The sequence below is a fragment of the Podarcis filfolensis genome (assembly GCF_964270895.1).
Source record: "Podarcis filfolensis genome assembly, chromosome: 2".
NCBI lineage: Eukaryota > Metazoa > Chordata > Lepidosauria > Squamata > Lacertidae > Podarcis > Podarcis filfolensis.
In genome coordinates this window covers 42,229,185-42,256,658 of record NC_139605.1, presented here as the reverse complement: position 1 = coordinate 42,256,658, position 27,474 = coordinate 42,229,185, and the positions used below count along the sequence as shown (strand labels likewise).

Sequence of the window (27,474 nt, the reverse complement as noted above, 5' to 3'; positions counted from 1 at the left end):
TCTCCCTTCCACCCTCTGAGAGCCACACGGGGTGGGGGAGGCAGTGCAGGAAGGGCCGCCAAACCCGGAGCAACAACCCCCGCATGAGAGGCCAAGAGAAGAGCGAGCCTGTGGATCCGGATTAATAAATAAGAGGCCGCGCGCCTCCTCCTGCTTCTTCTTCGGTTCGGAGTGGCCGCCTTCTCAGCCAATGGGAAGCAGGCGGCGCGCGGTCCGCCGCGTCTGAGGGAGGAGGCGGCAGCAGCTGCTGCCTTTGCAGCCGCGGCCCGCTGCGTGGAAGTGCCGGGGCGGGATTTCCTGAGCTTCCCTGTTGTGGCTGCTCCGGGGAGGGAAAGGGGAGGTGCCAGGCGGCGGGCGAGCGGGCGGGCGAGAGCGCGAGGGTGGAGACCTGTCAGCTGGGTGCGGCGTGAGGGGGCAGCTGGGCCGGTCCGGCCTGTGGAGATCCGTCCGCCGACATGCCTGGGATAGACAAGCTGCCCATCGAGGAGACGCTGGAGGACAGCCCCCAGGTGAGGAGGGGAAGCGGCGGGAGAGACGGCGAGCTGAGGGCCCTCGGCGCCGCGAGGCGGGCGGGCTGGTGGCGGGCTGCGGAGCCCCATCCCTCGGTGCCACCATCCCGGAATAGTAACGCTTCGCTCCCTCCGCCTTCCTTCCTCTCTTATCTCCCCCCCCCCTCCGTCGCCGACCGCCGCCTCACGAGCGACTCCATAGCGACAAGGAGCCTGTGCAGGCGGCAAAAACTGTCCCGCCGCCGTCTGGTCTTTCCGCTTCGCCCTCTGTAGCATCTTCTCCAAGTGACACGGAGGGTTTGCTGCACCTCGCATGCAGAAGTGCTTCTGCTAAATCTGTGGGGAAATGGTCTTCTGCGTGGGCTCAGCGTTTAGACTTGTTTGGGGACGGCCCCCTGCCCTTTTCCAAGTCGCCACGGGGCGCTTAAATGGAGTCCCAGGAAGCATAATCACGCGACTGTCTTAGGCACAAAAATAATCAAACCCAAAAGGCCTTCTCTCTCCACTCCACTCCTTTTTTTTTTTTTTAGTCCTTGGCTAGTGTAGAGGAAGCACTGTCTCCTTTCTCCATGTTTGGGCTGTTGGGGGTTAAATGGGGATGTTGCTTCTGTCGAGTATAAAATCTGGAGGGTATGTACAGGGTGGGACATAAGAGTTCTTTCAGCGTGATCTGGAGTTTTATACAGTATTGTATTCCCCCCCCCCCACTGAAGGTCTTTTTCTCAGGTCCCACAGAGTCAAGGGAGACAGTCTAGTAAGGGCAGTATAGAGCCCAGTGAAATCTGTTCCTGTCTCAAATTGCTGTGCAATTATTGAAATTGCTGCCTCAGTTTCCTCACTACACCCTTACTCCTACATTTGGTGGATTTGTTTATCAGTGACTTTAAAATTGTTTCCTTACATATAGTGTTAGCTCAATTGCCTTGTAGGGACACCTGTTCAAAGATTACGTTCAATAATGTACCATTGCCTTATGCACATTTACTTTGAATTTTGTTCTCTTGTAAGTGTGATTGTTTTCAGGTACAGTTACCTTGCAGTCCACTCCTATACACAATTAAACATTCATTTTTTGAAACTGAAATATAACAAAATTCTTGTGAACCACATACTGTCTCAAGAAAACTTGACAGATGCTTGCCTGTTGATTCTCAAAAAAGTAAAGATGTGTAACAATATACAGTAATGCTTTGAAAACCTTGTTTCAACAACTGAGTCGGTATGTGACCAGATTGGAAAGAGATGATGATTAGCATCTTCTGTTTCTTTTGAATAATTGGCTTCATTATCTCATATGTTGCTGTGTAAGAGATGTTTTACACTTCCTGTGATCTCATCTAAACAAGCTTTCAGAGTAGTGCTTTGCAGTCTCCTGTTTATGGTCTTGGCCACAGCAATAACATTAGTGTGCAAATCTTGCACGATAGATTCAACTTTGTTAGATTGAGAGAGTTTTTATACTAAGTAAGAGATGGACTACATATAAAATATGGAATTGATCTAGACCTAGTCTAGATATTCATTAAATCTAGAAGATACTTCTACCTCATCTTAAAATCCCTTCCAGAATTATAGAAATTTAAAAAGAGGGGTTCTTTAGTTAAGGGTTAGTCAACATAATGCACTCCAGATATTGTTGCACTACGTCTCCCACCATCACTGTAGACATACTTGCTGGTGATGATGGGAGTTCTAGCACAACAATATCTGGAGGGCACAATGTTTGCTACCCCTGCTTTAGTTCATCATGCATCAATAAGATGGATGGTGATTTTCCCCTAATGATGTAAATGGGCAAGAATTAAAGTATAAAATGTTTCAAAAAAGGATTCTCTAGAGACCAGAGGCATCCAAGTTGCTGCTAGCTTGATTAACAAACAACAGTCAGACCTTGAAGCACAACAGATTTTAGGGGTACTATGCATAATTTCCTATATCTTAATGAAGTTGTTTTCAAACTGTGTTCTGGGGTTCCTCAAAAACTTAAGGATGCTTCATTCAGAAAATCAGCAATGTGGGCAAGTGCGCTCATTACTAGCAGTGTCCTTACAAAGTTACTCCTAGGGCCCATTTGAGAACTAAAAATTACTGAGGTCCACCAATCACAAAATTGTGCTGCAGGGGTTGGATAGATGCAGAAATTAGCACCATCTGCTGACAGTTACTAACATCCAAAAATCATTGTGCTTGTGGAATGACTTCATTGAGTGCAATGAACTTCTCCAAACTGGTCTGGAGGGATGGAGGAAGCCCCAAAGCAAATTTAGGGGTCCTTCCTCCTCTGAATGAGGAAGCTGCTGCTGCTAGCATCTAGCCAACCAAAAGTCTACTGTACAATCATGGGGTGGGTTGTAGCATTGAGGCAGGACCAGAAAGTGGGCTCTAGGCCACTGTCGGTCCTTGAACCAGTTTGAGGAATGCTGCTCTACAGCTCTCAGCTATAGTTTGACAAATTCTAGGAATCTAGAATGTATTCTCAGTGTGGTGATATAGACCTGGACAGCGTTACTCTTGAATCAACTGTGCATGCTACTGATGCTTCGATACCCTCTGCAATGTACAAGAATTCCTTTACAGAAGTTCCTCATCAAACTAGCATAAACAGGTTTCCCTGAAAGTGGTAAGCTTTGGCATAACTCAAAGATCCATCATGCAAGCAGACAAAAACATTCAGCAAAGTTCTCAAGCTTGAGCATTCAACTGATAAAGTGTAAGCATAGGATTGTACTGTTGGCATCATAGGAATTTGTACCCATACAGGGTCATTTATCACAACCTCATTTTCTTATTCTAAATTCTTGTATCTGCAAAGTGTGAAGTTTCATTCCCTTGCTTTGCATAGCATAAGTACTCTTTCTACAGAAAAATAATTTCTCTTCCAGAGTCCAAAGGGGCCTTTGAGAGCATATCCATTAGCACACACCCCTATATAAGATAACTGAAGTCTGTTACACGTACACTTTAACTTCACACTGACACAGCCTGTTTGAAGTCTATTATGAAAAGTTATTTGTCTCATTTAACCAGCAATGGAAGCTCTGTTGAATTGCAAAACTGGATCAACTCTGATTTTGTCATGATGACAAATTGAAAGATTGGAGGCAACACACACTGAACAAACTGTGGCTTACTTAATCACTGCTTAAGCAAAATTTGACTCATAGTGTTCCTGACTCTTATCCACAATGCTACACCAGTCTAGAACATTAATAAGTTTTTACACACATTATATTTTATCAGAAGCTACTATTTTAATAGGTTTACTTCCTTTTGGAGAAGAAAATATACATTCTATTAAAAATTCATTTTGACTCAACTTTTGGAGGCATGTGATTGCACATAAATTATAAAATGAATAGATAAGGCTATAATCCCAATATCTGTCAAAATTATTTTCCACTGAGCTCATTTCTTGATGAACATGCATAAGATAAGGATGGAGAGATCATTTAACGTGACAGTACTACAGTAATAATAATAATTTAAATAAATAAATAAATTTATACCCCGTCCATCAGGCTGGGTTTCCCCAGCCACTATGGTTGGCTTCCAACAAAGATTACAAAATACAATAGTCCTTCAGATATTAAAAGCTTCCCTAAGCAGGGCTGCCTTCAGATGTCTTCTAAAAGTCTGGTGGTAGTTTTTTTCCTCTTTGACATCTGGTGGGAGGGTGTTCCACAGGGCGGGCGCCACTACCAAGAAGGCCCTCTGCCTGGTTCCCTGTAACTTCACTTCTCCCAGTAAGGAAACCGCCAGAAGGCCCTTGGCACTAGACCTCAGTGTCTGGGCAGAACAATGGGAGTGGAGATGCCTCTTCAGGTATAGTATTGTTACCATGTTAGGACAAAAACCACTATACTCAAATAGCAGCATAAAGGCTGTTCTACTACTCCAGAGGTGCAGCATTTAAACAGTTCCACAAATAAAAACATAAATATTTAAAATGGTGTTTGCCCAATCAAGTAAAAATTCATATAGCTGAATAATAAAAGATGAGCTAAAAATGTAGTGTCCTTTCTGGCACCAAAAGAACAGCAAGTTTGATGTTAGGCAAGTGTCCATGGTAAGCTGATTAGTAGTTTACAAGCACACCTAGGTAGTGTTTGTCATTCCAATTTAAATCCCAAAGTAAATAGAGTTCGGGTGGTGGCTCCAGTTTTAATGTCTACACTTCTAAATAGCTCATCGTCAGCAATACAAAAAGTAGGGCATACGTTATAGGTGTTGGCATTTGAAATAGATTTCATGCCGCCTTTGGAATCCATAATGATCTATGATAGACATAAGAAAATAGCAGGCCAGTGGGGGAGAACTTGTGGCCCTCTAGATGTTGCTGGACTACAGCTATCATTCCTGACCATGGACATAGCCAAGGGGGAGCAGCGGGGCATCTGCCCCCCTAGAGCAAGTAAATCAATACAAATACTTAACTGAGGTTCTGCCCCCACTAATATGAAGCCTGCCCACCAAAATAAATCCTGGCTACATCCATGTCCCTGATCATTGTTCATGTTGGCTTGAGCTGATGAGTCCAACAACATGGAGGTATGTAGCTTCCCTATTCCTGTTCCATCCCTCCCTTTTTCAAACAGCTGCTTAGTGTTCTGTGGTCACCAAGTATGCACGGTTGTTAATAGGTCTGCACCATAGGGTTTAAAGTTTTTTTGTACTTCTGCAAGCATAAAGGTTAAATAGCTGTTTTGGCTATTTAAGGGTCAGCACTTGACTTTGGTCACATTCATCACTTCTCTGCCTTTTGGCTAAGATCAAGTGACTATGATCACATTCATGTACTTGAGGCACATGCCTTCCCCCAATGAATCTTGGGAACTGTAGTTTACCCTAACAGCTACAATTCCCTGCACCCTCAACAAACTATAGTTCCCACAGTTGTTTGGGGGAAGAAGCTATGTGTTTTAAATGTAAAATGTGGATGTGACCTATGAGTTTGTTAGTATGCTCTTTGAAACTTGAGATTTATGGGACTTCTTAAATTGAACCAGAAGCTGTAAAATTAGTCTTTCCCTCTCTCCCCCTCTGTGTTTGTGTGTGTGTGTGTATTACATAGACCGCAAGCTATATATTCCAGTACAGTGGTACCTCTAGTTATGAACTTAATTCGTTCTGGAGGTCCATTCTTAACCTGAAACTGTTCTTAGAGGTGTGCTTTCGCTAATGGGGCCTCTTGCTGCCGCTGTGCCGCCGGCACACGATTTCCGTTCTCATCCTGGGGCAAAGTTCTCAACTCGAGGTAACTCTTCCAGGTTAGCGGAGTTTGTAACCTGAAGTGTTTGTAACCTGAGGCGTTTGTACTTGGTCTTCATTAGCAGCTAGGTGGATGGAAAGCTCACAAGGAGGACATGCTGGAAATGGCTGTGCATATTGTGTGTCATCAGGTTCCCCAAACTGGAAGCATAAGCTGTCTTCAAAGACATGAGTTCAAGTTCTTGTTTTTACAGCATGTAGCCATCGATGAACCTATTATCCCTAATTCTAGATTCAGGTAGGTAGCCATGTTGGTCTGACGCAGTCAAAATATATATAAAAAATTTGTCCAGTAGCACCTTAGAGACCAACTAAATTTGTTCTTGGTATAAGCTTTTGTGTTCATGCACACTTCTTCAGATAGTGTATCTGTATCTGAAGACGTGTATCTGAAGAAGTGTGGTAGTGTCTTAGGAGGTGCTTTCTGCTTCATGACTGCTAGACGCATGTCAAATGCCTAGTAGCAATACATTTTATTCCAATATGTTTTGAGTCACTGGAAACTAAAATCTAGCTACTACACTATAATCTTAATGTTATGAATGTACATTGTTATTTTTAGACACGTTCCTTGCTGGGTGTATTTGAAGAAGATGCTGCAGCCATTTCCAGATACATTAGCCAGCTGTATCAAGCCATGCACCGAATTTATGATGCACAGGTAGGGTGATTATTGCAGAATGCATATGTTAGCTAATCTTGAGTTAGCTCTCCAAAATAGTGTGTTTTATGTTTTCTATATTCTATATGTGTCTTTGGGTCTTTTTTTTCTTTCTATTCTTTCCCTTTCTGTCCATTACTTCACACTCCAACTACTAACTGCCTTGTACCGACATTCCATGTGAATATGTGTCTTTTCCTTGGTTTTTATTTGCTTATTTTTTCAACTGCTGTTTTCCTCCTGGTTAACTGGTTCACCTGCTCTGGAGCACTATCCAGCTGCTCCTTTCAGAGTTCTGAGGCGGCTCCCAAAGCTATGATAACTGCCTGCCTGAACTCCACTCTCCCTCTTCTCTCTCTCCCCACCACCACAGCACATATGAGCTCATGCATGCACACCTAATTATTATTATTTAACTGCCCCCTTTGTGGGTGTAGTTTTTAATATATGCATACTTCTACATACCTTGTCATTCCCTCAGGGATGCAGCAACCTTCCTTCTCATTTGTTGGGTTTTCTTCCAAACTGATTGGCAGGGGACTAATCTTGCTGTTAGAGAGAATGATACTGCCTTCTGTTTTGAATGATGGTCCCTTTTACATTGACTTAACAGCAATCTAAGTGTGATCATGTATTGTTGGTTTAACTTAGAAATGCAACTTCTGGTTCAAAAGCGTGAAATTTATAATATGACAAAAAAGATCTTTCTTTCTTTTTACTTAATAGCTAAGCACCACCTTACCATGGTTAAATAATCCAGAATGTTGCAGCCAGAGTGGCTCTTTGCAGTTGTGTGGTGTTTTTATGAAATCTACAGTATATTTCCATTATCAGTGCAAAGTAGGAAATATTTATTGTCTTTTTTTCCTTAACCAGAATGAATTAAGTGCAGCAACACATTTGACTTCAAAGCTTCTAAAGGAATATGAGAAACAGGTATGAATGAACATATTTGGGTTATGTTCTTAGAACTCTACAATTCTATGTTACAATCTGAAGATTGCTAGCCTCTTATACTGGGTCAGCTTATGTTCATTTAATGCAGGGCGGGGAATCGGTGGTCCTTGGTTGTTGTTGGGCTCCCACCTTCCATCAGCCCCAGCCAGTCTGGCCAGTGAAAATCAGAACTGTAGTTCAGCAACACAAATTCACTACCTCAGCTTTAAAAGTAGCCAGTCATGTGGGAATTAAGGAGGTGAAGTGTTTCCTGTTTCTTTATTTCTGTGCCAGGCAGGGAAAGCTCCATTTGCTTAATTTCTTCATGTCATGCTTACTGTTAAAAACACAGAACCTGACTAGTAAAGAAACAGCATCCCAAGTTAAAACCACCACGAATAAGCAGACTTAACATTTCAGTTTTAGAACAACATAGGCATTCTACTAACATCAGCTAACTTGTCTTTTTGTCAGGTATGTTCATTCAAAAAAGTTCCAGAAATACATTTTTTCTTGGCCTATAATCATCCAGGAATTTCTATTCTTTGAGCATATCAGTGCTATTAGATACCAGCATATTTTACTAAAGCTTTGGAGTGTTCTAAATCTTTATAAGAAAAGTAAACGGAGGTTAACTTCTGAGTAAAATATATGTTTTTGTTTTGGTAGCGCTTTCCCTTGGGAGGTGATGATGAAGTTATGAATTCTACTCTGCAGCAATTTGCAAAAGTGATAGATGAGGTAAGTTTGTATGTGTGCTGCTGTTCTTTTTTAGACTCACATTTGTCTATGTATTTACAAATCATAGTGATGGTTTGCAATAGTCCAATTCATACTGAGCCTTTTATGTAAAACTGGTGACTCTTCCCCTTTTCTGATGCTTTCAATGAAGAGTCTCAGTAGAATGCCTTAAATTAGGAAGGGCCTGTTGTGCTTCTAAAGCAACAGAGCATGTGTGTTTACTGCATTTCTTTAAGTTCATTTAAGAGTAACATCCTACTTGTTATTCATGGTTAGTGCTATAATTGTACCAGAGGGCCTTGTTTAGAATTGGTACCCCATTGTGCTAAATGCCGTAGTTCCTGATAAATTGAAAGAAGTCAAGTTTAATAGTTATGTTCTTTTGGTGACAGCATTTCATGGCTGAAGAAATTGGTGTTTAACTGTTGAAGAGACAGGGGGCTGTCAGAGAAAGCTTTTAGCCTATGTTAAATGTTACTTTAATCTCCAGAATGTAAGTGTCAAATGAGGTAAAGGTAAAGGGACCCCTGACCATTAGGTCCAGTCGCGGACGACTCTGGGGTTGCGGCGCTCATCTCGCTTTATTGGCCGAGGGAGCCGGTGTACAGCTTCTGGGTCATGTGGCCAGCATGACTAAGCCGCTTCTGGCGAACCAGAGCAGCGCACGGAAACGCCGTTTACCTTCCCGCTGGAGCGGTGCCTATTTATCTACTTGCACTTTGATGTGCTTTTGAACTGCTAGGTTGGCAGGAGCAGGGACCGAGCAACGGGAGCTCACCCCGTCGCGGGGATTCGAACCGCCAACCTTCGGATCGGCAAGCCTCCTTGTGCTTTTTATCTCTTTATATTATAGTTTTGTAGGTGGCATGATGTAGTTTGCATGGCCTCCCACAGGCAGCCATGCCAGTTTCAGTGCGACGAGAGAGCCTCAGGCAAACAAATGAGCAAGTGGTGGGGTGTGGGGTGGAGAGCCACCCTAGGTGAGCTGCTGAGGAAGAAGAGATGCTTAATGTAGGGGGGGCACTTCAGGGATCAGTTTTCCAAAGCATTATTTGAAGCACGTCTCACCGTTCTTTAAGTGCTGCTCCAGGAATGTAAGGATGCTTCATAGAGTGCTTCAGCAAATCACTCTTTCATGCACCCTATCTCCATTAAACACATAACAAGCTGTGAGGGAAGAGCTGTTTGAGCAAGATGTGAAAGAAGCAGGCTGGGATTTGGTGTGGGATGAGTGGGGGAGGTGGGGAGTTTGGTCAGGTGACGTGGAAGGGACATTGGCCAGGTGTGAGAGATTGGTGGGGTTGGGGAGTGGCGCAGAGGGGGAAATAATTAGATCCTTGATTGCTGTACAAAATTCATAAGGCGGTCCCTGTCCAAATGACCCTGCTACCTAACTTACACAAATACCATGAATAACCACTTTGAAGTTTTTACAATCAATTTACAACCAAATTTTAGGAAACAAATAAATAAACTAAAACCCGTTGAAGGTCGAAAGAATAGGACAGACTTTATGAAGGAAATGAGTTGTAAGGAACAACCTGTGCATATCTGTTCAGAGAGTTCAGTGGCACTTGCTTCCAGATAAGGGTGTGCAAACTGGGGTGGCTGTACGTAACTTTAATTGGCATTACTAGAATGTCGAAGTGCTTAATTTTGGCTGGATTGTGCCCTCTTTGTCTGTTTTTAATGAAGACTTGTAAGTTATCTTCAGTTGAAACTTGATGTTTGCATTAGTTGAAGTATTTGTGAAACAGGAGAAATCTCTATCTGCAGATAAAATTGTGTACCTTTGTGGTTTTTCCCTCTCCTTAGCTCAGTTCTTGTCATGCAGTACTATCAACTCAATTAGCTGATGCCATGATGTTTCCCATTACCCAGTTCAAGGAAAGAGATCTAAAAGGTACGATAGTTACTGTCACAAATGATGTAGAGAAGTTGATCATGTTTCAGTTCACATAATTTGAATTTATAGCATACTCTGGTTTCAGTAAACAGAACTCTAGTATTATATTTTAGATACTTTGAAAATTACTATTCATTGCAGTTTTTTGGTCTTCAGAGTCACTTTTGAGTGGAAAAGTAGGCTAATTGAAAAAGAAAATAGGCAGTAGTCAATGCCTATTAGACATTTAGAAATGTAAGGCTGAACCCTTATGCACATTTACTTGGATCTTTTTTCAGAAATAGAGTTGCAAAATTGGTTTTCTGTACTGAATGTTCAGTTGTCCAATTATAAAACCCTGAATCAAGTCTTTTTCTATATTTTATAGTACAGTTAGCAAAACTGCTTTGATATTATGTGCTTCCTTAAATAAAATTTATTCATTTCAGAGATTCTGACTTTGAAAGAAGTTTTTCAGATCTCAAGCAATGGTAAGTATACCTTAAATGTTAATTCTCTGGCACTTCTTAATAATAATAATAATTAATAATAATAATAATAATAATTCTTTAATGTTATGACGTATGGCTGAACTCTTGAAAATAGTGAGGCTTTACAGATGTTGTGCAGAGCTTTGAGAGGAGCGAAGCATTAACATAGTCTCAATTTCTAGCTTCAGTGGTTTCTTTTGCTAATTTGTTGGCTGAAGGAAGTATCCTCTAATTTGAAAGTTTGAAGACATAGTTATTTTAAACACAGTGGATGGGAGGAAACTTTTTACAGGTTGGTAAGCCCTTGACATTCAGCTTGCTAGCAAACTCTTACCATAATAATATCTCAAAAACTATTAAAATACTTCTGGAATAACTTAACGCATGGGGGGAAATCTTAGTAGCTATTGTGTATTAAAATATCCTACTATGGCATTTCATAATTTAAACAATTCTGTTGTGGGTAGTGAAACATAACGTCTATGAAAAGAAGCTTATTTTATCCTTAGATTAAGCACTTACAGTATCATAGAATTGTAGACTTGGAAGGGACCCTGAGGGTCCCTTAAACTTAAATTGTTTTGTAGCTGCTACTCAAATGCAGTGTAAACTTCATTTTGCAGATCATGATACTGCCATCACCAGATATAGTCGACTGTCAAAAAAAAGAGAAAATGAGAAGGTTTGAGAAATTTTCAATACAGCACTTAGATTTCATGTTATAGAATGGCTACAAAATCTGGTAATTCTTAAATGATGCACATGCTTAATTATATTAACTGTTACACACCTCCAGCAGTTTAGACATTCTTGCATAGAAAATATATATTGTTCCATTGTAAATGTGGTGTCATGTGGAATTTTTTTTTGAAAATACGTATTTCAATACAGCAGAATGGGGAGAAGGCATTAGTTCTTTTTTTAAAACATGAGGTGTTTATATATTAAATCTCCAGAGCTTAATGCCTGTTAACTACAACCTGCTCATGAATAAGGAGGCTGATTTGCTGTTGCAGAGATCTGGTTGTGTGGAACAACTCCAAATTACCCTCTCCTGGGTAATTTAGTGCAGCACCAGCATAGATTGAAAGGTAGAGGAAGTGGGTGTTTCATCTATCAAAATGTCATCTCTTTTACAGGAAGCTAGTGTGCTTGAGTGCTAAATTTGAGGGTTGGTTTTTAGTGCGGGACCAAAGAGACAAAAAAGACATCCTCTAGGTATACCACCCATCCCACTATCCAATAGTTTCCTGTCAAAGCTGGCTGAGGTGGTCTCAAAGGTGGTGTTGGAGAATCCACAGACAGTTGTACTGAGGACTTCAGCATCCACACTGAGGTTGTCTTCTTAGGTCTAGCTCAGGAATTCATGGCCTCCATGGCAACCATGGGGCTATGTCATAAGAGCAGCCTGCTGGATCAGGCCAGTGGTCCATCTAGTCCAGCATCCTGTTCAGGGAAGCTTTTAATGTTTGATGGGTTACTGTATTTTAGTATTTTCTTGGAAGCCGCCCAGAGTGGCTGGGGAAGCCCAGCCAGATGAGCGGGGTATTATTATATTCATACAGTGGCCCAATTGCTTGTGATCGTTGATCTGGTCTTTGCCACACAGTGGACCTATTTGGTTCTGTGATTGGGGTGGTTGTCCTTAATACTTTCTCATGGATGGACTGTTTCCTACTATAGTTTTACTTGACACCCAATTCCCCTCCATAGGTATGAGAGGACTGATTAGTATGATTTACCCCTAGAGGCTTATGAAATCTCATGAGTTCCTGAATTTGTTGGGGGATTTTCTGTTTAACACGTCTGATGCTCCTGCTGAGGCCCTGGTTTTGCTGTGGAATGGTGAGCGGTTGGCGGGATTGCTCTTAAACACCTCTCACTCCAGAGCCTAAATTGTGCCTTGGTTTCCTACTGAGCTTTTGATGATAAAGCAGATCAGAAGAGACCTGGTGCATATGCATATGTTCTATAGTGAAGCCTATCTAACACTATATGCTGCCAGGCCTAGTTTAAGGTGCTGATGTTAACATACAAAGCTCTGCACAACTTGGCTCCTACGTACTTGATGCAACATCTTTACCCATATCAGTCAGCCTGGGCTCTGAGATTGGCTGAAGGAGCCCTTCTTGTCTCATTGGCGAGTGTTGCTTGCTGTATGTGGAGGTTACACTGGGCCTTCTTGGTGGTTGTGCCTGACTCTGGGGACTAGTTCTCCCTTGAGGCACAGGTGGCCACATCTTGATGGGCTACTTAGAATATTCTTGTTCTCCAAGGTTTTGGAAGGATTTGGTTAAGCTTGCTTTGGGATTGGCTTTATTGCTCTGCTGATCTTAATTTATCATTTTAATTGTTTTATGGTTTGTGTAACTTTAGTTATATAGGACAGTGTTTGTGAACATAGCATGTTAATAATAAAAAAGAGTTGTTAATTAATAAATGTCATGTAAAACAATTCTTTTATTGGCACAATACACTGCCTTGAGTCAGAAATTCTGTTTCTCCTCAGGTCAAGTATGAGGTTACAGAAGATGTATATACTTCCCGGAAGAAACAACATCAGACCATGATGCATTATTTCTGTGCATTAAATACTCTGCAGTATAAGAAGAAAATTGCTATGTTGGAACCCTTGTTAGGATACATGCAAGCTCAGGTGAATGTCTATGAAATGAGATGTGTACATAAAATTATTTTGGTTAAATAATAAGTGTACTTGGGATTCACGTACAGGCGTGCTAGCATTATAGGAGTGTTTTTGATGCTTAAAGCAATTTAAAAATACTAAAACCTCAAAAATAAATATGCCAGTTGCATGAAAATTCAGTACATGAGGAAATAGGACTGCCTTGTGCTACCATTTGCATTTAGTATTGACAGAACAAGTCCTTGACGGGTGAGGTGTGGGGAGACTCCCAACATGCAGATAAATTGTGGAGACTGAATCTGTCTAAGCTTTTTGAGGAGATAAAGGCATATATAAACAGAAGTTAAAACACTGTACAGTCTGTATAGTTCTTCCTCCTTGTAATTAGTGGGGATTATTATTTTAGTTAGGAGAAATTGTGAATACAGTCTCTTACAGGGGTTGTGTTTTTCTCAGTTTACTCTTTACTTAATCATATAGTGTGACTGATTATCCTGCTCTGCGTCTGTAGCTATATTTTTGTTTCTTTAAAAATAGAATCTTAATTTCCATTATACACACCTAAATGTTAATTGTTAAATGATTTGATTCTCCTTTCTAAAAGATAAGCTTCTTTAAGATGGGCTCAGAAAATCTTTCTGAACAACTGGAAGAATTTTTAACAAATATTGGGACAAGTGTTCAGGAGTAAGTTAACTTTTTTCTTTTAAAATGAATGGTTTAACGTCTTTTTTTATTAAAAAAATACTTATTACAGTTAAACTAAAGCATTTGCCCAATTTGTTTAGTGTTCGTAGGGAAATGGACCATGACGTAGAGACTATGCAGCAGACTATAGGAGACTTGGAGGCAGCCAGTGACCCATTGTACCTGCCAGATCCTGATCCTACAAAATTTCCTGTCCAGCGGCACCTTACTCGGAAAGCTGGTTATCTTAATGCAAGAAAGTAAGAATCACTTTCCTCTGTCTACGTATGAATTGCAACAGCCTAAGCTAGTTTGTAGGACCTGAATTATTGCTATGTGCATTTAAAAATAGGAGTATTTCCTATGTCTTCCAAATATTTGAAATGGTTTAAGTTTCTAATCTTTCCCCTAACACTGTGTTGAATAAACTATTTTGAAATGACATACTTACATTTCGTGGCAAGTGATGTAGAAAATTTAATAGAAGAACTTGCAAAAAGAACTTTTGAAATCAAAGTATTTTTAAAGAACTATGCTAGAATGCCAGTAAATGCTTAGATTACAAAGTTGAAATGCAATGCGTATGGTTTTGTCTTAATGTGGTAGAGACTTTTTATGTTCTTTATTTGCAGTTTTATAAGCAGCTTCACAGCCAAAAGGTATTAAAGCAGTGTACAATAAGATAAGATACAAAAGATTACAGAATTGGAAAACTGAACACCAATAAAATCATTTATTATAATTAATTCATTAATATTCCATAACATGATTGGGCCACACTTCAGGGAAAGCGTTCTTGAACAAAATATTTTAATAGTGCCCTAAATACCGAGATGCTAGGTGCTTATCTAATTTCAGGTAGCTTATTGCAGAGGGCTGGAGCTGCAACACTAGAAGCCTGGTTTCTAGTACTTACTAAGTGCATCTCTGAAGCATGTGGCACACGCATCAGTGCCCCATTAAAGGAGTACAGTTGCTGGGCAGGGAAATATGGGGTCAGCCAGTCTCCTTGGGACCTGGTCCCAAGTTAAGAACTTTAAATGCTAAAAGCAAAACCTTGAATCAACAACCTACCTGCTGCTTACTGTATCAGCTGCAGCTTCCAGACTAACCCCAAGGGAACCCCTACATAGAGTGTATTGCATTGTAATAATCCAGCATTGAGGCTACCAGTGCCAGAACCACAGTGGCACAGCTATATCAGTCCAGGAATGACCAAAACTGTCTTATCAACCAGAGCTGATAAAAGGCACTTGACTGATAAAATAGCTGCCATGCACACTCTTGTTAGATTGGGAAGTGATGATATGAACTTTACACCAGGCCTTGGATTTGTGAAAGCTCTTCTGTGTGGAGATGCCTGCCTATGCTCGCCTCCAGCTAGTAAAATATTAAGTTAATCTCTCTTCTTAATTTTCAGTAAAACGGGGCTGGTGTCTTCCAGCTGGGACAGACAATTTTACTTCACTCAGGGTGGAAACCTAATGAGTCAGGCAAGAGGCGATGTAGCTGGAGGACTTGTTATGGATATAGACAACTGTTCAGTAATGGCTGTGGATTGTGAAGACAGAAGATACTGCTTTCAGATAACCTCTTTTGATGGCAAAAAGTTTGTATTTTGTTTCTTTTGTTTTAACTAATGTAGCTGTTAGAGAGAAAATTGAAAGCACTTTGGGTTTGGGGGGGATTATTAAAGAGAGAATGTGTGGGTAGAAGGGAGGGAGGCTTCATTTTTTGTCCATCAGATTGGAGAAAATGGCAGGCACGTAAAACTTCTAGTAAAATCCAAATTGTTGATATTAAATCAGATCATTTGATCAGGACTTGATATCATTCTGTGCGCTGAAATTTTAAGTAAATTTTGTAGTCCAAAAAAATGAGAGGATGTGCTGTATTCAAGCTTTACTTGGAGTAGGCTCATTAAAACAAATGTTTATATTGGGTATATTACCATTTTAGATTCTTAGTTAAAATTATTTTTGTTTATCTAGCCCCAGATTATTTTCTACTGAACTCTTCATTACCTGCCGCTTGCCTGCCTGCCACCTCTGTTCTTTTACTGAGAGGACAGTATTGCACAACCCCAGGCAGGGCCAAATTCTTGTTATAATAGATACCTCAAGATTGCTGACTTTTACCACCCTTGTATCAGTGAGTGGCTGTCTCAGTTGCTTAGCTCATGGACACAGCTGGATATGTGCTATTCACCCCTGGGACTTGGTAAGCCCCATGGCACATAGATAAACTTTCCAAATGTGAAAAATACACCTGGAGTGTATTTTATCCAGAGTGTTTTATCTATAGTTTAGAAAGCAGCAAAGTGTCAATCCTATATTTAGTAAAGAAATACACTGCCTAAATAGTATCAAAATTCCTACTATTATATTTTATATTATATTATATTATATTATATTATTTTATATTATATTACATTATATTATTTCCCTTGAGAAATACATTTAAATCTGTTCATTTTTACTTACTTTTCTGCCAGGTCTTCAATTCTTCAGGCAGAGAGCAGAAAAGATTATGAAGAGGTAAGCTGCTGCACAAGAATGAGTGCTAAAATTACAGATTGTCTTGTGGCGCTTCAAAGACTTAAAGAGATGAGCATCTGACAAAGTTGACTGTGGCCCCAGTCGAAGCAGGTTAAAATACAGTACACATTGAAACACCACCACAGTAAAACCAATTCAGCACATCTTATTAAAGCAGATAAAAAGATGACATCATCAAAAGTACCCAGAGAGTCATAACTGGATTTCTCAACTTCCAGAACCAACTAAATTCCAAGTAATTCAAGAAAAGCTTGCACAATGAGATTAATTCTTCACCGTATTATTAGACTTATTCTGTGTACCATTTTGATCAACTGAAATGAGTATTGTCAGTAGGTTATTGTAAGGAATTCTTTGTACTTTTGACCAGGTATGAACAGCTTGCTCAATAATTTTTATTTTAAAAACAGCATTATCTGGAATCTCTATACTGTTGGTTTCCTGTGATTAAACTTTCCACTGTTGCCCCCATGTGATCAGATGAATCAGATTTTTAAACTCCCTGAAAAATTAGCTGCTTCAGAAGTTAAATATGAACATGTAGAGGAAACAAATTACATGGAGAAAATGGAGTGAAAAATATGGATTTTTGCACTATTTTAAACTTAGTTGCACCTATTGGCTTTCTTTTTCAGTGGATATGTACAATAAACAACATCTCCAAACAGATCTATCTAAGTGAAAACCCAGAGGTAATGTGATTTATTTCTTCTAATGTCAGAGTAAATTTTATTTATAAACATAAATGAAAAGTTAAATTTGTGTTTTAATGAAATTTCCTAATCTAGTCTGTGCTGGGAAATTAAGAGGAGTGTTTTATAAATTAGTTCTCGTATGGAGTATGAAACTTCAGGTTTAAACCTGCATTTACAATTTAAAGCAACTTATACCGCTTTCTAAGCATACTATGATTTAGAGCTACTTGCTTGTTTTTGTTTTCCATTTGTTCAGCTTTTCTGTTTCAGTGTTAAGCTGCCTCAGAGACACAACTATAGCTGTAACTTTGATTTGTCAGTTCATTCATCGTGCACTCTTCTTCACCATGATTTGGAATAAAGTCTGAAGCTATAAGTACCGTAAATGAATCCTTGACATACCAAAGGCTTGCATGGCAAAAATCAGTTACTAAAATTTACCTATAATTTTGCACTTGTGTCTTTAGAAAATGATACAAATTGTATTGGGCAGTAATTGGATGGAGAAGGGAAAGTTTCATGGAGTTTCTCCTTCTCAGCCATAATGAAGTCAACTGTGATGCTTTGTACTGGAGAGAAAGAATGGAATTTGTTAGAGTACTGATGAGACAGCCTCAATTATTCAAGGTTAATTTTACTTGCTCCATTTTAAATATTCTATATTTTTTCCAGCCAATAAATTAATAAGATTGGAAGAAAAGAAACGCTATACAGGCTCCCCACCACCACTTACACACAGTTGACTCGTGTGTGACCATGCATATATGTAGCGCTGGTAAATAAATACAGTGGTGCCTCGCAAGACGAAAAGAATCTGTTCCATGAGTCTCTTCGTCTTGCGGTTTTTTCGTCTTGCGAAGCAACCCCATTAGCGGCTTAGTGGATTAGCGCTGTTAGCGGCTTAGCGGGCGTAGCGGATCAGCTGATTAGCGGCTTAGCGGATCAGCTGATAAGCGGCTTAGCGGAACAGCTGATCAGCGGATCAGCTGTTTGGCGGCTTAGCGGATCAGCTGTTAAGCGTCTTAGCGGATCAGCTGTTAAGCGGCTTAGCGGATCAGCTGATAAGCGGCTTAGCGGTTTGGGAAAAGGGGGGGGGGAGGAAAAAAACCCCGCAGGAACTCGCAAGACATTTTCGTCTTGCGAAGCAAGCCCATAGGAAATTCGTTTTGCGAAGCACCTCCAAAACGGAAAACCCTTTCGTCTAGCGGGTTTTCCGTCTTGTGAGGCATTCGTCTTGCAGGGCACCACTGTAATTAAATTCAAACCTGGAAATGGTGGGAGAGAGCAGGAGAGTCTTTGTGGCTTACAAGGAGACTCTCCCCGGAGCCCAAAGAGGATGCCAGTGAGGAAGCCCCAAAGAGACTGGAGGCACAGTGGGGGCTTTGTTTAAGCTGCTCAGCCTCCTCAACTAACATCCGATGTGTGTAGTAGCACAGCCGCCGCCGCCACTTTTCTGTGCATCCTCCAGGTTCCAGCTGATCTCAGTGCTAGAAACAGTGTTTTTGGTGTGGACTGGAGAAAAAGTGGCAGAGAGGGCATTTAGAGGGTGCTCACTTACCGTATATACTCGAGTATAAGCCGACCCGAATATAAGCCGAGGCACCTAATTTTAGCACAAAAAACTGGGAAAACTTATTGACTTGAGTATAAGCTGGTTCACCACACCACAAACGTGGTGGTGGTGGCGGCAGTGGCGGAGGAAGAACAAGCAGCCCAAAAGGGCTGCTTTTGGGCTGCTCGTTCCTCCTCCTCCGCCACCAACAGCGGCAAAGGTGGTGGTGGAGGAGGGAGCAGCCTGAAAGACTGCTTTTGGGCCGCTCATCCCTCTGCCGCTGCCTTTGCCACTCGCAAGAGCAGGCATAGGAACCGCGGTTGGGAGAGGCACAGTGTAGCACCTCTCCCAACTCTGGCTCCTGTGCCTGGCCTTGCGAGAGGCAGGCGGCGGCAGGACCAGCGACAAGAAAGGGCTCCTTTATGGCCGCTCGGCCGCCACTGCAGCCGTGCGCCTCACTCGAGTATAAGCCAAGGGGGGCTTTTTCAGCATAAAAAATGTGCTGAAAAAGTCTGCTTATACTTACGTTCCAGGCCGCTGCGTGAATAACACCTGTGTAAGTAGGGACGGGGGTGCCTGTATCTATCAGCTTCATCATCAGTATGTGATAAATACACCTCTGCTGTCATTTAGATGTTCATAAATTGCATTTTCACTATAAAGATCACTTTGTATTGGGGAAAGAAATATGCGAAGCAGCTCTGAGATGTGAATTGTTTTCTTGTACGGTAAGGCTCTTTATTCTAGAAATACGCCATTTGCACCCTTATGTGTCTACTGCATTTGCCAAAATGCTTACAATGGAGCAGGGTAAAGATTTAAATATAATTATTTATAAAAATAATTTTGAGAGGGTAAAATACAGTTGGCACACAGCTTCTATGTGACTGTCAATGAGAAGTGTATATTCAAATTTAACTGAAAGGAAACTCCTTTTTTTGTCACCCTCCCTGCAAACGTAGGAAATTGCTGCACGTGTAAATCAGTCGGCTTTAGAAGCTGTTACCCCCTCTCCTTCCTTCCAGCAGAGACATGAGAGCATGAGACCAGCTGTGTAAGTTGTAAAACAGCACACTGTTTAAAGATTATGTTCAGTCAATCCTGGTTATTTCTCCAGGAGCCAGTGAAGTTTGGATGGTTATTTGGGGTTGTTTTAAAATATCACTGAAGGTTACTTAAAGCTTGCAATGAATTGCCATGCATTTCCTCTCAGACATATTGCAGAGAACAATAGGAATGGGAACATTTGGAGAGAAGTATAAAGTTCCTTGTCTTTAAGCAGAGCTAATGGAAGGGAGCTGCAGTCCTATATACAGTGGTGCCTCGCAAGACGAAAAACGTGCAAGACGAAAAACGCGCAAGACGAAAGGGTTTTTCGGTTTTTGCGTTGCTTCGCAAGACGATTTTCCCTATGGGCTTGCTTCGCAAGACGAAAACGTCTTGCGAGTTTGTTCGCTTTTTTCTTAAAGCCGCTTGAAGAGGCGCAGTTGCAACGGACCGTGCTTCGCAAGACGAAAAACATCGCAAGACGAAAAGACTCGCGGAACGAATTAATTTCGTCTTGCGAGGCACCACTGTACTTCTCTTCCAGCTTGATGGAATGGATGCTGTAGGTATGTCACTTTAATAGCCTGTTTGACCTGGACATGATCTGAGGAATTATCACATTATCTTATTTAGGCCCTTGCTTATTATTCTTCATGACCATTCTGTTAAGGCTTCTAAATTGATGGTGAGGGTAACTGTTAGATAGGCTTTGAGCTGTCTTCAGATGTTGTTGGACACCCAATTCCCATCAGCCTTAGCCAGCATGGCCTGTGGGCAGAGATGAAGGGAATTATAGTCCAGCATCTGGAGGGCACTGCATTGGCAATCCTGATTTAGGGTGTTTCCGTGATCCTGAGTTTCAGGTGGTTTATTTAAAACCATCATACTGACTTGAAGTGGGATGATTGGCAGGTAGTTTCAGATTGGTAAGTGGGAAGGAAGTGATTATTGATGATGACAATGATGATGACTAGGGATTTCCTCAGAATCCACTGAAACATAAAACATTGTATAGCTTGAGACAATTCCTTCTGTTCTTACTTGTGTGGTTTTATGTTTTTTTTAGACAGGCTCGTCCTCCCACGACTCGTACTAGCAGCACTGGGTCTTTGGGCTCTGATTCAGCATCTCTGTCAGCTCTTTCCTTGGACTCTCTTGTTGCACCTGACACTCCTATACAATTTGACATTATTTCTCCAGTAAGCGAAGATCAACCTGGCCAAGCAAAATCCTCAGGGCAGGGAGGCAGGTAAGAGAAGAGCAACAAATGATGTACAAATGGCAAAACACAACTGAAGCAAATGCTGCTGGTTTACAATATATAATGCCCTTCACTGATGTATCTGAGCCTATGCAGATTAATGCTCACAATCTTTTATTTGATAATAATTTCTGTACCACTCAAAAGTGGTTTACAGAAGATAAAATACGTATTACAGCAATTTAAAATGGGGAAACCAAACTGCAGACAATAAGGGAGACGTGTCAAGTGCTACTTTAATGGGATGAGGAGCATGCTGTGGGACAGCTTGCTGTCTCCCACCATGGCTGTATGCTTTCAGTCTACCATCAACTACTTTCATCAGCTTTAACTATGTTTAGTCCTAAATAGGGCTTGATTTAATTAAGTTTTAAGTTTAAGGCCTTGAAGCAAATATCAAATCTTTGGTTAAGAGTGAAACCAGAATAGCATGTAGCCACTATTAAGGTGTATGTTGACATGGCCATTACCTGTTTAAAACTCTGTGAGGAATGCATGCATGTAAGGGCAGGGGGCTGGCTTCTGAAAGTGTCTGGTTCCACAGACTCTGGCTCAGTCCTTTAAGGGCTAGGATTGCCAGATCTGCAATGGCCCCTCCTATCAGAGAAGAGCTGCAAAATCAAAATAATGCACAAATGGAAAAGCGTGTGCTTGAACCTCTATGTGCAATATCTTAATTCTTGCAGCAGACTTCTTTCATCCTTCTGAGCAAACTTTAACCTGTTTGGTTTAAAAAAACAACAACCCATATTTTCCTTTCCTACTGCTTGCTTGCCCCAGCACTTTGGGCATTTCCTCTTAGAAACCCAAGAGAAATGTGGTAGCCCTGCCTCTAGGTAGTGATATCAGACTGATGACTGTCATCCTAAGCTTAAAAAGGTTAGTGAAAATGATCTAGGCTTTTAGGGTCACATCTCCTAGGAAGATAAATTTTGACAGTTTTTAAAGATATATATTTCTTACCTATACCCAATAATTTTATTTTAAATTTGAATATTTTAAGCATTTGCTTTTTATCAGTTAAGTAACTTATGCTTTTACATATATGAAAAATGAAGCAGCAGTCAGTACCTACAGTAAATCTACAAGGCTCCAATAAATGCAGTTTTGTAACATGAAGACTAGTCTTAATGGAGAATGAGGAAAGTGATAGAGAAGCTTTAAAGCTAAAACAGGAACAGGCAGTATCTGACTCAATATACTGCATGTCTTTGTCTTATGGCTCTGCAAATGTGCTAGGACTCTTCTACTCTGTACAGAAATTACAGCATGAGGAGAACCACTGCTTTCTACTTTATGTGGTGCCTTAGGCACCCTCGTGATAGATAATGGGACAGCCAGGTGCTGACTGAGACAGTTATGACTTGGATTGATGTATGGGATTTTTGTGTAAAGGAATGAGTGAATTTCAGTTACCACTAAGAAAAGTTCAAAACAGGTAGAGAATTGACTCAAAGAGAACTGTTGGCAGAAGAAGTGTGAGTTCATATTTAATATTTGAAATAAAATGTCTGTGATACAAAGTTCCCAAGAACTCATTTGAACACCACTACCAAGGTGCAATGACAGTAATGAAGCTCAGTTTCTTGAGCTTTGCTCTGATGGAGACACAAGCTATTTCGGTGAAAAGTCCAGAACTGAGTGATCATTGCTAAACTGACTGAATTTCTTAAACGATGCTGAAAATGTCTCAGACTTCAATTAGTTCTGACCCCAAAGCTGAAGGTCAGTATTCCGATACATTTAGTTGTGTTGAGCAGATGCATTCTGGTTGTAATTCTGAATGGCACTTGGAAACTCCAGTCAGAAAATTCAGTCTAGTAGTTCCTATCCATGAAAAGACAGCAGTTTTAAAAGTTTCCTGAGAAACTGCTATAAATAAATTGGCATCACAATTTAACTGAGATAACCAATAATTTGCTGCTTATTTGTTTAAGTGGCTTCTGTTTAAAATTAGCATAGTGAAAGCTGCTCTTTTTCTCTTTTTTCCTACTATTGTGAAAACATAAGCTCTGAATGTATTATACAATTGGGTGGTATTCAGCTAAGTTTTACTTAGAATAGACCCACTGAAATTAATGAATATGACTAAGTTGGGCCTATTAATTTCAGTAAATTTAATCTGAGTAAAACTTAGTTCAATACCACCCACTATATTCAAAAGTATTATTAACAAAATAAGACCCAATTTTTAAGTTTTGTTAAAGTTTTTCATATGCCTGTGATACACACTAGAAGCCTAGAGAATTTTCACAAGTATAATTCTACAATTAATGATACATCTGCTGATAGTCATGTGTAGCCCATGTTTCTTTTAACACTAAATCCAATTAATGCTTTCAGAAAGCTGTATTTTAAATGGTAGTTGTTTATAACCGAATAGTATAACAAATAAATGGGATGGTATGCATTCTTGACTGGAGAAGATGGCCTTTTGCTCTGTTTGCAACTTGCAATCTTGCATTGTATTTTTCAAGTGAAAGAAAATTAGCTAACTTATCAGACTAGAACTGAGGTACATAAAAGTTTCTCATGGGTTGCTTTTGATCTTCTAGCTAAAACATTGGGATGGTACTCCAAGCTACTGATCTTTTCACTTGATTTTTACTGAAGTGCAGCAGTTCTTCAGTAGAATAGATCTTCAAAAAGTTTGTGTTGTGAAACCCATTGCTGCATGTATCATCACATGATCTTAAAATCTTGATCGTTGCTTTGTTATAATACAGAATTAGATTATTGGGATTCAGTGTGCAAGAATCACTGTATTATTATTTATTATTAACAGACGAACAAATCCATTTGGAGAATCTGGAGGAACCAAATCAGAAACAGAAGGTAGAGCAAAACTGTACTTAAATTGAAGATGTATTTAATTATCATCTCTGTAGCCCCCTCCCCCTTCTTCTAAACGTGTTGATGAAAAGTGTTGGCAAACACTTTTGCAGTTGAGCCTGAACAGAATTAAACAGTTCCTAGTTGGAGTTTTAATAATTTTCATAGCTAATGCCTCCTAGTAGGGAAGTGGGGTAGGCTTTGAGACTAGAAATTCCTGTCTTTCTCCCAGTGTTCCTGTCCATTTCACACCTTGTTCATCCTGAGGAGAAAATAACTGAAAACTGGCCATCCTGTTTGCTTGACAAAAGGGTGAAAGACTTTTGATGGTGAGCGATTAACTGAACCATCTCTTTGTCTGCCTCCTGTACCATTAGCTTGAAGGCCTCCATTCAGGAGTTTGGATAGACTTTGCTAGCAGCTTGATTTGCAAGGTATGAAGTATTTCCTGAGATGAGGCCAGCATCAGGCTTGTACCAAGGTCAAGCAAGGTTCAAGATGGAGAATCTCATGTCGTGTTTAACCTATGTCAATCTTGTACATCATCATCATGATCATGGCATCATGATCTACAGAGACAAACTATATAATAAGTTCAGATTTGCACACTCCTGTCCACATCTCCAAAGGCAAGGAAGCACAACTTTCATTTGACAGTGCCATTTCTTGTCCTTAGATTGGGGAACGCTTAAATTTGCTATATCCTTTTAAAGTAATTGAAATTGAATTAAATTGGGGCAGTGTATTGTTATTCTGTTAGGCCAAGGCCACTGGTTTTCTAGAAAGCCCAGATGTTGTTCATATCATTTTGTTTAATATGTGCTTGCTCCAGATTCTATCCTACATCAGTTATTTATTGTAAGATTCCTTGGATCCATGGAGGTGAAGTCGGATGAAAGTCCTGATGTTGTTTATGAAACAATGCGCCAAATACTAGCAGCTCGAGCTATACACAACATTTTCAGAATGACAGAATCACATTTGTTGGTCACATGTGATTGTTTAAAGTAAGTATTCTCATTCCAAACCAGCACATTTGTCAGTGTTTAATTACAGTTCTCTTTTTCTTTGTATCATAACTTATAGTTTCTTAAATTAACACTTCTAGGTTAATTGACCCTCAGACGCAAGTTACAAGACTCAGGGTGAGTTGCTAAAATCAAAGCAGTTATAGAAACATACTTCATGATACATCAATACACTCTCTGTTTTCTGTCAATTATAAGTTGCACCCAAGCTTACCTTCCATTTACTATGTGTACTTTTACCACAACTTAACAGGCTCAGGTTCCACATATTTATCATATAACATCCATTCCGTAGTGTCACATTTACTCCAGCATTTGTAACTTGTAAGTTATAACAGCAGCCTCCAGATGTTGCTGAACTACACCTCCCATCTGGCCCAGCAACTAACATTAAATATGTTTATCTGGTATTCAATGAGCTTTAAAGTTCTCTCATTTTTTTCTTAACAGTTTCCGTTGCCAAATGTAGTTCTGTATGCCACACACCAGGAAAACAAACGGCTTTTTGGATTTGTGCTTCGGACTTCAGCAGGGAGAGCAGACAGTAGACCAACTTCAGTCTGCTATATATTCGAATCAAATAATGAAGGGGAAAAGGTATTTATCATGCTCCAGCTAAAGTTCTCCAATACGCTGAACTATTCTATACTTGCAGCAATGTGATTTAATTATATATTTAAAGATGGTCACAGTTGATCATGTTTGCTGTGTGTTCCTTTTCCCCCTCCCATTTAGATTTGTGATTCTGTGGGACTTGCAAAACAGATCGCATTTCATGCTGAATTGGTAAGACTTTTCATTTGATGTAAAATATGTATGCATTCTGTTGGCACCGCAGAATTAATGAGCTGAAAGGAACCTGAAGGCCATCAGTTTAGGCATCTTCAATAACACAATATATTTTGCCTATTAACCATTTCTAACATGATCTGTTAACCAGTTGTTTCTTAAATGTACTATGACCAGTGCTATGGGCCTGCATTTCTTCCAGTGCTTTTTTTTCTGGAGAAACATTTCTGTTTCATAAGTTCTTTATTAATAGTGAATGGATGCCAATTGGAAATATATTAAGCAGTTTGAAAGTTTTTTAGTTTTGTTTACTAAATACAAGTAAAATAAAGATGCTAAAGTAGATCACTCCTTAGGCCATCAGAAACTTTTCTGATGCAAGCTGCAAATTATTCTATGATTTCTTTTTTAATTTGAATTTTAACTTTTTTGGAACATCCATATCACTGATTTTTACAGAGATACCTGTAAGCAAACACTTTAGTAAAGCAATCCAGATCTGCATTGCATTTGGCATGAGTTGCTAGCTATCAGGAGTTGGAGAAGAAAAACCGTATTAACTTCAAGGCAAAATTAGAAGTGTCCTTTGTGACTCCTCATTTAACCACCCTGAGCTAGAGAACAGGAATGTATTTACAGCAGGGGTGGCCAGCTCCCAAGAGACTGTGCTCTACTTACAGAATTAAAAACTGGCAGTCATCTACCCCCATTTTTGGGGGGTTCAGGTCAAAGTTGTTGACTTTTTTTTAGGGAGGGGGAAAGCCACGATTTTTAGGGGTACAGGGCAAGGTTGTTGAGATTTTTTTAGGGAGGAGGGAGGAGGAAAGCCTCGTTTTTATGGGTTTTGGGAGAAAAAACAGCCACTCACCAGCAGATCTGGGGAAACAAACAGCCTCACTGAGTAAACTCCGTCTTCCGTTCTGCAGATCGTGCAACAATGGAGGGTGGGGCGAGGGGACTGGAGCCAGATTCTGTTTTACCAATGCTAAGAAAAGGGACCCAGCGATCGACCGCAATCTACCAAAACCTCCCAGGGATCTAACAGTAGATCGCGATCGACCTGTTGGACACCTCTGATTTACAGGAACAGAGTTCCTTAAGCCTTTAAAGGCCATTGTCTCAAATTAAGGACTAGACATGCTGCCTGAAACCACTTTTCCAGGTTTTTTGGCTTTACAAATTCCTACCCACTGCCCAGCCATATCTTTTGAGAACATGCTTCATGACTATCTGTTGCTAAAGTATTATTAACTCATGGCATGTGGTCACTGTGAAATCATGCTGAGTTTTCGTTTAAAAAAGCAACAAAAAACTTGCAGCATTGCAAAGTAGGCAGGAAATTCCTTTTCAAACTAGTATTCCTTTTCAAACAGTGTCCAGTATAGAAATTATCTGGTCTGGTAGTTTATTGCTTTTCTGCTGTAATCTGATGGTGCAGAAGAATCATGCAGAATCATGCAGGCAGTTCCTCTATTTTGAAAGGCAGCAGCAGATATTTATTAAAAATATTTGCTACGTACATCAGTTCTCTGAAGTGAAACTTTCCATGGAACATATTATATAACATACTAATGCAATTTTTCATCAAGTATTTATGACGTAAATTACTTTAACAATTATTAATGTGCTGTACCTTTTTTAATTTTCCAGGATCGCAGAACATCAGAAAAGCAGAAAGAAATGGATAGAGTGAAAGAGAAACAACAAAAAGAACTCAGTAAACAGAAACAAATAGAAAAGGTATGTTGTTTGCCAAAATTTTACCTGGAAAAGAACTTGTATGCAAGAAAACAGATTTGTTCTAACAAATTGGCAGATTGGCAGATAGCTGTGAATCACCCATTCCCACCACCCTTCTGAGTAATACCCCTCCCCACCTTCTCACTA

General features: G+C 40.2%; 1 protein-coding gene across 3 annotated transcripts in view; it reads left to right on the top strand.

Annotated features, from left to right (window-relative positions):
- The first annotated feature begins 367 nt into the window (after window positions 1-367).
- Window positions 368-27,474, top strand: part of APPL1 (adaptor protein, phosphotyrosine interacting with PH domain and leucine zipper 1) — a 37,713-nt gene continuing 10,606 nt past the window's right edge. For all 3 annotated transcript variants that reach the window (XR_014545347.1, XR_014545348.1, XM_083603032.1), the window contains exons 1-21: window positions 368-509; window positions 6,340-6,438; window positions 7,315-7,374; window positions 8,044-8,115; window positions 9,931-10,018; window positions 10,450-10,491; window positions 11,115-11,173; window positions 13,001-13,147; window positions 13,743-13,825; window positions 13,927-14,085; window positions 15,246-15,434; window positions 16,320-16,362; window positions 17,019-17,075; window positions 19,593-19,684; window positions 20,744-20,926; window positions 23,724-23,773; window positions 24,603-24,777; window positions 24,879-24,915; window positions 25,249-25,395; window positions 25,534-25,584; window positions 27,238-27,327. Coding sequence is in view for 1 of the 3 variants with exons in the window: in XM_083603032.1 (XP_083459158.1) it covers window positions 456-509; window positions 6,340-6,438; window positions 7,315-7,374; window positions 8,044-8,115; window positions 9,931-10,018; window positions 10,450-10,491; window positions 11,115-11,173; window positions 13,001-13,147; window positions 13,743-13,825; window positions 13,927-14,085; window positions 15,246-15,434; window positions 16,320-16,362; window positions 17,019-17,075; window positions 19,593-19,684; window positions 20,744-20,926; window positions 23,724-23,773; window positions 24,603-24,777; window positions 24,879-24,915; window positions 25,249-25,395; window positions 25,534-25,584; window positions 27,238-27,327 (1,977 nt within the window). In the remaining 2 variants the exon portion in view is untranslated. The remainder of the gene's footprint in view (window positions 510-6,339; window positions 6,439-7,314; window positions 7,375-8,043; window positions 8,116-9,930; window positions 10,019-10,449; window positions 10,492-11,114; window positions 11,174-13,000; window positions 13,148-13,742; window positions 13,826-13,926; window positions 14,086-15,245; window positions 15,435-16,319; window positions 16,363-17,018; window positions 17,076-19,592; window positions 19,685-20,743; window positions 20,927-23,723; window positions 23,774-24,602; window positions 24,778-24,878; window positions 24,916-25,248; window positions 25,396-25,533; window positions 25,585-27,237; window positions 27,328-27,474) is intronic.